The 13,945-nt window shown below is 28.9% G+C and overlaps 3 protein-coding genes across 5 annotated transcripts; 2 read left to right on the top strand and 1 right to left on the bottom strand.

Annotated features, from left to right (window-relative positions):
* The first annotated feature begins 1,390 nt into the window (after nucleotides 1-1,390).
* On the top strand, nucleotides 1,391-9,873 carry LOC117235657. Of its 3 annotated transcripts, none has more exons than XM_033497902.1 (10): nucleotides 1,391-1,739; nucleotides 1,928-1,995; nucleotides 2,230-3,161; nucleotides 3,221-3,410; nucleotides 4,172-4,335; nucleotides 4,822-5,117; nucleotides 5,231-5,462; nucleotides 5,537-5,729; nucleotides 6,134-6,709; nucleotides 7,683-9,817. In XM_033497902.1, the coding sequence occupies exons 2-10, from the start codon at nucleotides 1,992-1,994 to the stop codon at nucleotides 9,815-9,817; spliced, it is 4,722 nt and encodes a 1,573-aa protein (XP_033353793.1). In that variant the 5' UTR covers nucleotides 1,391-1,739; nucleotides 1,928-1,991. The 3 variants fall into 3 exon arrangements, with proteins under 3 accessions (XP_033353793.1, XP_033353792.1, XP_033353791.1); XM_033497901.1 differs by having other exon boundaries at nucleotides 1,818-1,995; XM_033497900.1 differs by lacking the exon at nucleotides 1,928-1,995 and having other exon boundaries at nucleotides 7,683-9,873.
* Nucleotides 9,874-11,023: 1,150 nt separating this feature from the next.
* Nucleotides 11,024-12,879, top strand: LOC117235708 (28S ribosomal protein S10, mitochondrial). Its single transcript, XM_033498001.1, has 5 exons — nucleotides 11,024-11,197; nucleotides 11,274-11,540; nucleotides 12,029-12,156; nucleotides 12,241-12,442; nucleotides 12,511-12,879. Exons 1-5 carry the CDS (start codon nucleotides 11,183-11,185, stop codon nucleotides 12,565-12,567), a joined length of 669 nt encoding a protein of 222 aa, XP_033353892.1. The 5' UTR covers nucleotides 11,024-11,182; the 3' UTR covers nucleotides 12,568-12,879.
* On the bottom strand, nucleotides 12,758-13,571 carry LOC117235709. The gene is made up of 3 exons (XM_033498002.1): nucleotides 13,453-13,571; nucleotides 13,137-13,196; nucleotides 12,758-13,067 (listed from the first exon to the last, which is right to left on the bottom strand). The coding sequence occupies exons 1-3, from the start codon at nucleotides 13,541-13,543 to the stop codon at nucleotides 12,766-12,768; spliced, it is 453 nt and encodes a 150-aa protein (XP_033353893.1). The 5' UTR covers nucleotides 13,544-13,571; the 3' UTR covers nucleotides 12,758-12,765.
* Nucleotides 13,572-13,945: the final 374 nt, after the last annotated feature.

The raw sequence follows: 13,945 nt of genomic DNA, 5'->3' as shown, positions 1-13,945 counted from the left end.
TTATACATAGATACTATCGGAAGAAATGAAAGTGCTCGCGCTTATGAACCTAGTTGTTCCCGGAATAGTGCTGCACCATACGACCAAGTGCTGAGTTTAATTGACGTTAGCATATACAAGAACCTATAAAATTAGGGATTTACCCTGTTTGGTTACATACTACCATCGACAGGAACCTATTGAGTTCCACGCAACAAAAACCTATTTAATTGTACGATTCTACGTAAAAGTTCATATCTACTGTTCTATCCGAGATATACAAGTATAAGAATAACAAAATCGCGCAATGATCAAACTAATTGTAACTTGCCTAAGAAAGAGAAATTAATTGTTAACTATATTTTTGAACGATGACACATAAATATCAGTATGAAGCAAATTACTATAGAAGAGGGCGTATCTACTAATGGTTTTTCATCTTTTGAATTATCCAGAGAATGGAAAGTCATTCTCGTTACCACTTTGTCACTGTTCTCGACTTCTATATCTATAGCAGTATTAGTTGTGATTTGTTTGTAGCCGATATGCCCATCGTAACATGTCGCCCCGTCGTCGTATTGGGCTAATCGCGGTCTTTGCAATTAACGTTGAGAGTTATTAATTACAGTTTGAACCAGAATTGCGAGTCTAAATTTCGCGTTATCGATTAGAATTGCAAAAAAGTACCGACTTCAGTTTGGTTTAGCGTTACGCTGGAAAGACGATCGCGTTTGTTTTATGGTTGCGAATTATAAGATGTCGTGATTTTTCTTAGTATTTTCTATCGTGAATAATTATTAGAATTTGTCGAAGAGTAGAGTTTGAATTTGTCGCGTCCGATTTTATTGAAAGGTAAATTAAAATCGTGACTGTCGTGCATAATTGAAATAGTTTTTATTTTCATCTATAGATAGTAACTTTAAATTAAATTCAAACTTAAATACATAGGTTCTTGTATATATTAAGTTCCAATCAAATAGGGTAGATCCCTAATTTTATAGGTTCTTGTACATGCTAATGCCAATTAAACTCACCACTTGACCGCATGGTACAGCACCTGTACTGTGAAACAACTAGAACTACGCGCGTGAGCACTCTTATTTCCTCTCTGATACTATCTGTTACCATGATTGACTCAGACAGAGACAGAGACACTTTACTCGTCTCTGTCTGTCTCGCAGAAACGCGAACTTTATTGTCTTTCATGTTGAGTCTAATCACGACTCAATTATGGGACGGTTTTCCCTAACGAGTGTCGAGATTTGTTTATGTGATCGTAGTAGGAATCACTAACTTTAACAATTTTAGGATTTTTTAAGATTTCATATAGTGAAATTTTCTTAGGCAAGATTTCTATACATTATTTAATTTACTAATTTACTAATTTACTAATTTACTAATTTACTAATATCACCCAATATCGTGTGTATAATAATACAAGAAGCTATATATATTCACAAAAATGTCACAATATAATGAATATAAAAATAGACATTGATAACTATATGTGATCACGACAATTTGGAAGGGACTAAAATTTTAAACTCTACACTCTATAATAGTCGATTGTTTTCGGAACGCCATATTCGCCATTGCCCGTCGCGCGATTAAATTTTACTTGGCATTGGGTAGTACGATGAAATAAAGAAGGGATTATGTAAAACTTTTGTAACTAACGGAATATAATATAATAAGAATATTTGAAGAAATAATATTACATTACAGTGGTATACACATACACATGTATATCTTTGTACATGGTAAGAAATTTATCTTTGTAAAATTATAGTGTATGTAAAATGTACATGATATATCGTAAAGATGCAATAACATTGAAGTATTTGATAAAAGATTGATATAATTCCATTTGTATATTGATTTTATATATGCATTAGTTGAATCATAAAATCAGTTATCAATATCAAATACAACGTTCGTAACATTTTAGTCCAAGTGTCGTTTGTCTTACGGACTCTAAAACTAAATATTCACATTTAAATACTGATAGCAGAATGGGTAAGTTGTTTTCTCTTATACCACTATATTTTACTATTATATGTTTTCATATTTTATCGTAGATGTTTCCAAAATCAATTTTATGGAAAATTCAAAATTTATATATAAAAGATTAGGGTTATAAAAATGATAACCATAATAATTATGTATATATATATATATATTATATATAAATATTTATTCCTCTAAGTGAATCAAAATAAATGCCTAAATTTAAAAATAAATATGTTATAGAAAGTTCAGGAGCAGTTACAATTGAAGGAGAAAACTACCAAGTAGTAGATGAATGTATCGAAGAAGAAGATACATGTAACGGTGTACAACATAAATATGTCCAAAATATAGACCCAGAAAAACAATCTAATACGTCAGATAAGAATATACAGCAGAGTGATGATACGAATGAAAGGAAAAAAAATATAAATATAGAAAATAGAGCAAATATAGATGTAGGAAAAAATAAAAATACAATTGTGGAAGAAAAAAGCGATTCATATATGGAGAAAGATGAAAATACAATTGTGGAAGAGAAAAGTGAGTCATATATGGAAAAAGATGAAAATACAATTGTGGAAGAGAAAAGCGATTCATATATGGAGAAAAATGAAAATACAACTATTGAGAAGGAAGAATGTACAAAGATAAAGGAAAATGAAAATACAACTATAAGGAAGGAGAAAGATACAAACATAGACATGAATGAAGATATAAGTATGGAGAAAGATGAGGAAGTTCCAATTGTTGATTCAACTAATAGTGCATTATCGGATAATTTAAATCCTAATGATAATGATGGAAACAATAAATCAAATATGGAAAATAAATGTTCACAACAATCAAATGTAGAATCAATCGATTTTACTGCTGATATTACTTTAGATCAGTTGGATCAACAAAGAAGTATGACAGATGAAGACATTTTACATAATTTGGATGAAATTGAAAATATAGAGTTAGATCCTAAAGATTTCCAAATACAGGAGGAAAATGAGCCAATGGAAAAAGGCACAAAAGACCACTCTTCTCATACGAAAAGTAAATTTGTTAAAGAAAGTGAAGAAGATGGAAGTATTAATGTAGACAAAACAACATCAAATACTATAAACAAAGAAATAAAACAAGAAAAAGTGGAGAAATCTGAAAAGAATGATTGGTATGAGAAAAAGGTAATGTATGAAATATAATACAGAAAAAATGAAAGAGTAACACATACAATTCTTTGCAGCTTATTGAGAAGGAAACGATTATAAAAGAACGACTTTCGAAAGTGGCCAGAGTTCTAGGAATTTCTTATCCATTTTATGAAAAATGGTTAGAACACGAAGAAAAAATAAATGGATCTCCTCTCTGTAAACTAAAACCATCTCGACGATGTTGCTTGGATAAACCATATACTAATCGTTGGAAATTCATTTGTAAGTATCTCTGCCATTATTTCTCCTAAAAGTACTAGATTTATTTTCTTAACTTATTAAGCAAAACTTTGCATATAAAAAAAGATTGATGATCCTAAGATCTTCAAAAATATGATCTTAAGAAAAATTGTTTACTCGTCATAATATTAAAACCAATTAGGACAGCCTATACATTGTCATTTCCTTCTAGTGATAAAATTTTATAATGAATGTTTCATATGATATCTCTGAATTTATATAAAAAACATTTTATATCTCATAGTCGTCAAATAGTTGTAAGATAACGTTGTCATAGACAGCTTTTAAGAGTTCTACTTACAATTTACTTATATTTAAATCTTTATGATTGGTTCAGTAACTTAGTTTACTTATTTTACGTTGATGTTAAATTCATAAAATAAATAGATAAATAATGGCATTCACAAGCCTATTTTTGCAGAACAATGTATTGATTACGTCTTTCTACATTGACTAATATATGTATTTTAAACCCTTTAAGTTTTATGATGCATAGGCGTACATATAATAATTACAAACATAATTTGTCTAGAATAATTAACAATAACATGACATATATCATGTATACATTATGATAAAATTTAAAATATAAAATTCTCTTCTAGTTATAATTGTAAATCTTTATTTAATAGTGTGTAATTATATATTGCGTTTATTTATTTGCTCTTAATTATAATAAAACAGATATATGTATATAGTAATTTTAATTTCAAAATAATGCAATTAAATTTACATATTTTTAGGTAATAAAAAAGATATACACGAGTCCATAACAGAAGTGGACAATCCTGACATTTCTTTTAGTAAAAATAGAAAAATAGTCTGGAAATTAGAACCCAGTGGGGCATGGGGTGTAAATATAAATAACGAATCTCAATTTCCATCTTTTGTATTACGTGCTGTAAAGGTATGTTTCTTACTATTCTATAAATTTTGATAAATATGATTTTCGAAAGGAGGACTTGTCTAAATATCTGAAAAGTTTGCAATTTCAATAAAATACAAAGAATGAAATAAGTGCCTTGGCCATGTATATTTACAAAATAATAACAAATTTATATACATTTATAATAACTACTTATAGTCTCATGGAACAAATAAAATATGCATATAAATATAATGTGAAATATAGAATAATTCAATAATTAGAATTGATTATAATTTTTTATTATATATAATCTTTTTTAATGTTTATTGTTTGCAATGAAAAATTCCACCTTTTCATTCATAATTTCAGTAATGGGCATAATTATTTTCTAATAAAGATTTGCATGTAACATCTTTGTATTTTTCAGACAAATATAACAACAATTCACAATTATTTAAAAAATATTATAGAAATTGCGATTATGTTGTATATAATAACTTCTACATTATATTTTTTTTTACACAGATATTTGAAGATTTTCTCCAAACAACAGAACAATCATTAATCTCGCATAATTCTTCAGATGTAAACTTTTCTGATGATGTATCTATAGATGTAGTATCAAAAAAGGACACAAATAATGAAGAAAGACAGGATTGGTTATGGCTAGTAGTGCGTTGCAACAGTATGGATGAACTTATGCTATTTGCAACTGGACAAAATATCAGTCGCTCTACAATGGATAGGTTGAAACAGGTTTATGAATCTGGACCTGGGAAAGACTGTAATGTTAAATCCTTATATTGCAAATCAACAAATAAGTAAGAATATATTTTGCAAAATTAATAGTATATAAATCGCATAATTTTATATAAATGGCTAGTCTACATAACTTTTATTGAGAACTAAATAATATACCATTTTTTAATATCAGGTATGATGATACTGCTGTCACTGATACAACATTTTTAGTTGGTTCAGAAGCTCTGGATGAAATTGTTGGGGGCCTAAAAGTACAACTTGCGCCTAAAACAAATTTTTGGTCAAATACTGCAGGAGCAGAGAATGTAGCAACTGCAGTAATAGATTTACTTGCACCTACTCCAAAAACAACAGTGCTTGAAATAGGATGTGGTATTGGCCTCATTGGATTGATGATGGCTTCTGTAAATAAAAAATATTTGTTTTTACTGTTCTTCACTGTACTTTGTTCATTTATAGTTTTGTAATTCAATTTCAGAAATGTCAACAAGTCATAGGAGTGGATTCTCCATCAGAAGTAGAAGAGGCTGAGATGACATGTGAATTAAATAATATAAAGAATGCTTCATTTATAATGGGGTCTCCTATTGAAGTAACAACTAAAATCATTGCAGCAGTAAAAAATCGTAAAACGTGTGCAATAATCAATGCAAATACTAATGTTGGTCGAGGTATGTAAAAAATATTACATTATAAACAGATGTTTGTGAGATGTTTGAAACATGAAAAAATATTTTAAGTAATTTTATGACATCTCTTTTGATTTTTAAAATAATTTTACGATTAATTTTAACTTATTTTATTAATATCATTTCATTATTAGCTATAAAGATATAAGTAAATTCTTTTAATTTAATAAGATTCTAAATTAAATAGAGCTTTACAACACAAAACAATACATTGAAGAATAAATCGAAAAATGTTTTAATACGTCATTGAAAATATTTTTTATTAATAGTTTTCTGAGAAATCATTCTTTATTGATAATTTTCTGATATAATTTTCTGATAATCTGAAATATCTTCCAAATATTAATAAAAACTATTTATATTGTGTATTTGTTTCTATTTTGTAGCAATTGAGGTTATGACAGCTCTCAGAAAAATACCATCCCTTAAACGAATAGTAATGATAACAACATTAACCAAGCAATCGGTGCGTGCTATATTAGAATTAGCTCGTCCCGGAGATCATAGTCATGGCTCACCATTTATTCCTATTGTGGCATGTGTTGTTGACACTTTACCTAATGGTCCTCATTTTGAAGCGGTTATTTTGATGCAACGACGAATGATAAACAAGTTTAATCAAATATGGTCACAAAAAACTGCAGGGGAAGATATAAAAAGTTCAGAAATCAAAATTGTTCACGAAAAAATAAATCAACAAAACACTAATCAAATAGGCAAAAAGATCTCAAGCAAACCAACTGAATTACAAACTAAAATGAACTTTAATAAACTCTTGGACAAGAATCACGCAAGAAAGTCAAAAATATCGATAAAGAAAGCGTTTTACATAAAACATGCTGAAAATTCGTCTATAAAAGATAGATTCAAAAGGAAACGTTCCCATTCGCCAGATAAAGGAGAAACGCCAAAAAAACTAATGAAGAAATTCAGTAAATCATGTGTTATAGCATGGCATCCTGGTAAGTTTATATTCAAATTATATAAGAAATTAACAACTTGGGGAGAAGTCTAAAGATATTTTTTTATCAGTAATATGTAATTTTTGGTATAATTAAAAAAGTAACAAAATAAGTAAATACCATAGTATAATATCTTTTGGTTCAAAGCTTCATTTATGGAAAAATCAATTTAAGAAATTTTGTTACTATTACTTTTATTAAAATTTGCATTTTTGCATAACACTGGTAAGATTTAAACAGTGTAAGCTGTAGCATATTAGTTGTTCCTGTTATTAAAAACTTTTTCATGTCAGTTTGTTATATACATGTGTATATATAGAGTGTATCGAAAATCTAGTAAGTAAAAGATTTAGTATTCATGCACTTGAAAAGTAGCAAGAATCAAGTTCGACTTATTTCGCACAGGGAATTACCCCCTTTCCCCTCGAATTACCCCTCGAAAACGAAGCCGTGTTTCAAAAATTGTCGCTCTATATTTCCAATCTACTTTTACGTGGGAAATCCCCCTCTTTGAACTTGTACCTCGATTTTCAATACACTCTGTATAAATATCATATACAGGATGACTTAGATTTTAACAGCGGAACTTTATCAGTATACTCCATAGGTCTAAATAAGAAAAGAATGTTTTATAAAATTATAACAAGAAAACGAAATGTGAAGGGAACAGTAAAGAACTTGCGATTACTGTAGGAACAATACAATGTAGGAATAAATCAGCAATATTTCCTTTTGTTCTGTTCATCTGTAATTACTATTAATAAATCGCTAGACTTCGTATAAAAATTCCACGATTATTATAACGGTATGCAGATATACTAAAGGTAAATGTTACTGATCTGCTTCTACATTGTATAGCTGCAATTTCAAGTTCTTTACTGTTCCCTTTCTGTTTCGTCTTTCTTGCCATAATTCCTTTACATAGTCTTAAACGACCTATGCTTATATAAGATTTTTTTGTTCTTAATATTAGATCAAGCATCAAAGAAGAAAAAGGAATGGGACACGGGAAATTCACAATTATGTACGAATATATTCTATGAAAAAAAGATGCAAGAGCGTCCTAAAGAACAAACTGATTTAAGAGAGAGGTTATCTCATAATCGATTGGATACTGATATTGCTCAAACATTAAAAGAACATCAAGCACTTTTAGAAATAGCAAAAGAGAAGTTAAGCGGTCCAGCACCGACTGTTGATATGAATACTGCAAAACAATTGCAAAATATGTTAAATGTCGTTTTAGAACAAACAAATAAACTTCAAAGTCAACTTCCACGTTCTGTTTGGGACCGTATTGCTTCACCAGGAAATATAAATCCCGGTCAGAGGGAAAATAAACAAGATGATCCTCTTTTGAAGGGTCGTTATGTTCAAGAGATGGGTTCCCAGGATATTCTAATCACAATGCCAAATAAGAGATTCTTAGATAATGACGAGCCTGAACCAAAATCAATGTACAAAAAATATAACAATTTATCACCTTTAGAGCCAAATACAATTATGCCAGTAGCATATGCAATTAACTCTAGAGAAGAGAAATCCTTCCGTATAACACCAGAAAGATTTGCCAGATCGTTCAGAGTCGAGGTAAGCCAGAATCGGGATCTAAGAAGTCGTAGGAATGAAATGGAAAACATGAAAAAACCAATTTCACCTGTGAGAAGACAAATTTCTTCACCAAAACATCGTGTAACTCCTCCAAAAAGACTTTCTCCTAAACGTCCATTGCTATCGCCTCCAAGACGTCCATGTTCTCCTCCGAGAAGACATTTTTCTCCTCTTCAACGTCCCACGTCACCTGTGTATCGACAACGTTCTCCCATAAGACGTCAAATATCTCCGTTACGACGACCAATGTCACCGAGACGAATGTCACCCTTAAGACAACCTTCATCACCGAGACGTCCATCACCGCCACGACGGATAGAAATGTCTATGAATCGTCCAATGTCACCATTGAGACATCAAGTATCACCACGACAAATGTCTCCCATAAGATCCACTGTATCTCCTAGAAGACAATCATCGTCGATGAAGCGACCGATATCTCCACTAAGAAGACAAATTCCGTCTCCTAATCGAATGATACCTCCTAACAGACAGGAAATGTTACTTTCTAGGAGACAGGCAATACCACAAGAACGACAGCAGACATCGACAATGAGACGAATGGAGTCACATAAATTAGTATTTGAACGTCCTACATTATCACGACAGCAATCTCCTCAAAAACGACAAATGTCACCATCAAGATTTACCGATGATTGGGATATACCAAATAGAAGAGCCATTGAACAAAATATTTGGGTTCGACCTGTTGAGCAAATACCTGAACAAAATATCTGGCGAAGTGAACAAACTCCGGCATCTAGTAATAATTGGGAACAAATTACATGTAACGATAGACGTCATAAGAGTTTTAATCAAGAGAAGTGGGAAACTGCTAAAGATCCTATGCGCAGTGATAGTTGGAATAATGGTGGAAATACTTGGAATTCCAAACAGATGTATACAAAGCCTATGATAAAAGAAACATGGTCATTAAATTCTAATAATAAATGGTCACCAATGTCTATGCCCGGTAGTAGTAATGATAACTGGAATATTCGCGGAAACGATAGCTTGTCTGCTTGCACAGAATCTTGGATGGACAATAAAAACCAAGGTAGATGGGAATCGTTAAATGTTAAAGATTCTTGGAAGTGCGACAAGGAAGATTTGAATGACTTACCAGAAGATGCAAAAGATCCTTGGGGTGATGATGGTATTTCAGATTTAAAAGAAAGATGGCATAAATTTGAAAGTACTGGTACATCAAATGCATGGGTAAGGGAAAATGAACAACAGCGAGGAGATTCATGGAACTCAAAATATAATAAAGATAACTGGCAAAATAAAGGATTATCTTTTGTTACAAAATCTCAGTGGCAAAATAATGACAGTAAAAATATTGGAGAATCACGTTGGCTTCCCCAGAGTGATGAAAAGAAACCTACATGTAGTGGTTGGCAAAATGGGAATAGTGTAGGATCTTGGCAATTTCAAAATCCAAATTTTCAATCACAACGTTCTTTTCCTTCAACTCAGTTCAAAAGTTCATATTAAAATTTGTGATCTTGATAATAATGTTGATTATCAGGAATTAAATTTATTAGGTCATTCGTACCATATTGTAATTTTGTTAGATTATAAACGCGGAGTTCACACTTTTTTTCGTAAAGCAGATATTTAAAAGGTCATAAAATAAACAATTGTAGATGCAATTGAAACTAAAAGAGTGTTTAAGTTTATATTATAAGATTATTATTCATTTCATCTTTTATTATTGTAGTTTCTACTTTGTTATTTCCAAATTAATGATGTTAATGAAATAATGTAAGTATTAAACATATGATGTAATGATTTTTAAATAAACATAAAACTTGTTTAATATGTTATCATAAAATTTAGGCAATGGTGTTTTATGCATATCTCTTTTAAGACAATCTAAAATATAAGTTTATATTATACTTTTCAAATAAAACTGCATTTACATAAAAAATCAATTCACTTAACTATGTTTGATACATACATAAAATATTTATCTAAAAATTTTAATTACGATCTGTAACTAGATACATATATAATATGTATATATATATCAACAATATCCTATACTTATACAATTTATTAGGCAGTAAATATATCTATCCTATAATTTTATAAAATAATATATTTAGGCATTATACGTTTGATTTCATTATTGAGACATTTAAAAAATACTCAACTGCATCAAGTTTGCGATTAACTAAATATCTGCTATTTTTCAGAAGTTGAATATTTTAACTAAGCATGTTAAACAAATATAAAGCTTAAGTAAACAAGTTTTTAAACTTTGGCGTTTTCTGTTTAATAGGAATTGACATGTCACGGAAAAGATTTTTTCGTAACTTAATGAGTTCCTTTAAAACATAGGTAGTTCTTTTTTAAAATGTAGTTTCTCTAAAATTTTATGACATTTGTATGTATAAAACATATGTATAAAAATTACGGTCAGTTTATTATTTTATAAATGTACAACAAAATCGTTAGCAGTTCGACATACTGTATTATTTTCACAATGCTAATTGATTAGTATTTTGAAGTAAACACAATATTATGTAAAAATATCTTATAAAATTAAGCATTTATTTCAATTTAGAAGTAAACGATTTTGAATAAAGGATAGGAGCGCATATACGTAAATAAAGCCTAATGCGAGTATACAAAATTCATTTAAAAGCCGTACTCTACATACATATATATGTATATGCATATGTATATGTGCATCTGTGTCGATAGTTGTTTACTAACGCACGTGTAATTTGCTATGTATTTATGATGTATTTACATCAATGAAAAGACATCTACTTTTATATTTAAATTTAATTAAATTTGAAACGATAATATTTCAATTAATTTATTCCATATTTACATAAACAAAAGTAACAAATGTTTCGTTCAAAGGTATAACGTTTAGAAACACTTACTTAAGTATATGCTAAGGGTATTTAGGTTAAAGATAACCTCTAATATCTTTCAGGTATTTTCTGTTTTACGAAGTATAAACAGAAGTTCTTATGATATCGGACATATAAAATTATTACGAAACACATTATTTTCAACTAATGTTTTGCGTGGAGATTCAGGTGATACATCAAATGTAACTTTAAATGAAAACTTACCTATCACTTCACAGCAACCTCAAACCTTAGATGAAACAATACAGGAATCTAAAACTTCAACTGAGAATGCAGAGGTTCTTTTAGAAGCTTCGGTTGAATCAAATACTTCATCCTTTCCCACAGAGGTATGTAATAATATATTGATAATATATTTTATATTAATAGATTTTAAATTAATACGAATATGTAGCGAACAAAATTATTGCATTATAAATAATTACTAATGTATTCTGTATAATTATGTTTTAATACACTAAGCATCATTTTCTTTAAAAGCAAGAATATGTCAGTATATTATTATTCAGAATAATAGATTATTCTATCATCAGAATAAAAGAATATTGAATTTAGAAAATTGATACCTATACATTCTACGTATACATTGTTTATTGTTTTAAAACAAGTTATAGTAATTATATTGTGAATTAAAATATTTTTTTATAGCAATAAAGACTATAAATTTTAATCTTGTAAACTTATTGTGATTGTTTATAACACGTATTTTGTTACTATTATAAAATACATGTATTTTGATTAGGATATTATTAAGTGGACTTGTTAGTAGATTTTCAAGTATAAATTATATAATTCATTAAATAATACTACATTCTAGTCTGAGCCTGATAAACTATATAAGAAACTAGAAATTGAAGTCAGAGGAAATGATCCCGCTGTTCTTAGAAGTTACGGAGAATTTGCTGTTGTGGTAGCAGGTCATTTAGACATAACTGTAGGCAGACAGTAAGTTAATGCAGTGAAAATATTTTTAAATATCTATAAAAATATATACAAGAAGATATAAATACATAATACTAAAATTGACAGTGTTGCAATACGAAAACCCATATTTGAAAGATTAACACTACTTAAGTCTGTTCACGTTCATAAGAAACATAGAGTTCAATACGAAAGAAGAACATATTACAGATATGTTGATCTCTTTAATTTAACTGGCTCAACTGCAGATACATATTTAGAATATATAGAAAGAAATCTCCCAGAAGGAGTGGCAATGAAAATCACAAAGGTATGATTTAGACTCTTTATTTTTAACTACACATGAAAGATACAGGTAACCAATTTTACTTTTTGCAGGTGGAATTACAAACCTTACCCAAAACAGTTAAACAAGCAATGCCTTCGCAACAATAAATGAAACAATTATGATGTTACCATTATTTTAGTAAATAGACAAATAAATTATATATATGCATAATAACTTCGTTTGTCTTTCAATAATAATATTAACAATAGGCATGGTAGTCATAAAATCGATTTTACTGCTTCATCTTTAACTGTACGTGTATTATTTTACATCACATCATTGCTATAATCACGACATTATTATCTTTATGTTGCTGATTTAACAAGTATAATACTGTGTGATGAATTTGTAGTCTTGTTAGTGACCTTTTCCAATTCTGGTAGTAAATCTTTTTTTGTAAATATAGGTAACAAACTTTGCATAGTTTTAATATTTAAAGTCCTCAAAGGTGTATTTTCCATGCGTTTTATAAGATAATGTTCCATATGCACGTTGTTATAGGTTGTTTTCGAATTGTTAAATGGATGACTATTATTCAATTTCAAATTTAGAGAAACAGTTGGAGATTGCACCTGCCGTGCAGTCGAATTTTTCTCTTGCATTGCAACTGAAACATATGCTTTATGTAATAAATTTTAAGTAAGTTTATTCGCAGTAGTATTTGATATGTCTTTACTTTGATGTTTTCTATTTAATTGAGCACTGGCTATACATTTATGTAAAATGAATTCATATCCTGGAAATATAGAAAATATACATAAATAAGATATAGAAATATTTTATAAATAATATATGTGATATATACGTGATTTTTAAACAATAACATTTGCTTTATACACATTTTAATCCTCATGCAAGTATTAATAAAATTTAGAAAACAATTTCTGTATATTTCAGTATTATATTTATTGTTATATCTGACATTTTAAAAAGATGTTTCATATATAGTTAATATAGAATAGTGGATCACGTTCTTAAATTATTATACTTACTAGAATATTTTGATTGAAAATGTAAGTCGCTGTCCAATCCACAAATTAAATGAATTATAATTATGGTGAGAAAAATAATTAATCTTTTCATTTGAAATATATTAATAAATTGAAATACAGTCTAATATAGAAATACTGTTTTTTTTTCACGTTTAATATAGTATTTTCAAATGTTCTAGAAAATTTAAAAATTAAGTACACAAAGTTTATCATAAAAGAAACTAATTATGTGTAAGGATATAAGACAAAAATGAAAATATTTTCACCTTTGTTAAATTTTTAGTAAGATAAAAGATATGAAAATCAATCCACTGTCGATTAACAAACTCTCTGTTACTACTACTATACAGTGAGTGGAAGTTGCTATGTCTTCATTTAATCTTTTTACAATGTTATTCAAGAAAAACCGGTTTTAAGGAAGAGAGTCGAGTTTGAAATTCTTCTACCGCTTGAAACAATTTTAGTATCTTTCTACGCGCGATCAACAAAATAA

This window comes from Bombus vosnesenskii, unplaced genomic scaffold (genome assembly GCF_011952255.1).
Source record: "Bombus vosnesenskii isolate JDL3184/JDL3185 unplaced genomic scaffold, Bvos_JDL3184-5_v1.1 scf7180000013319, whole genome shotgun sequence".
Taxonomy (NCBI): domain Eukaryota; kingdom Metazoa; phylum Arthropoda; class Insecta; order Hymenoptera; family Apidae; genus Bombus; species Bombus vosnesenskii.
Note: the sequence above shows the minus strand (reverse complement) of the source record. Positions and strands in the feature narration are given on the sequence as shown.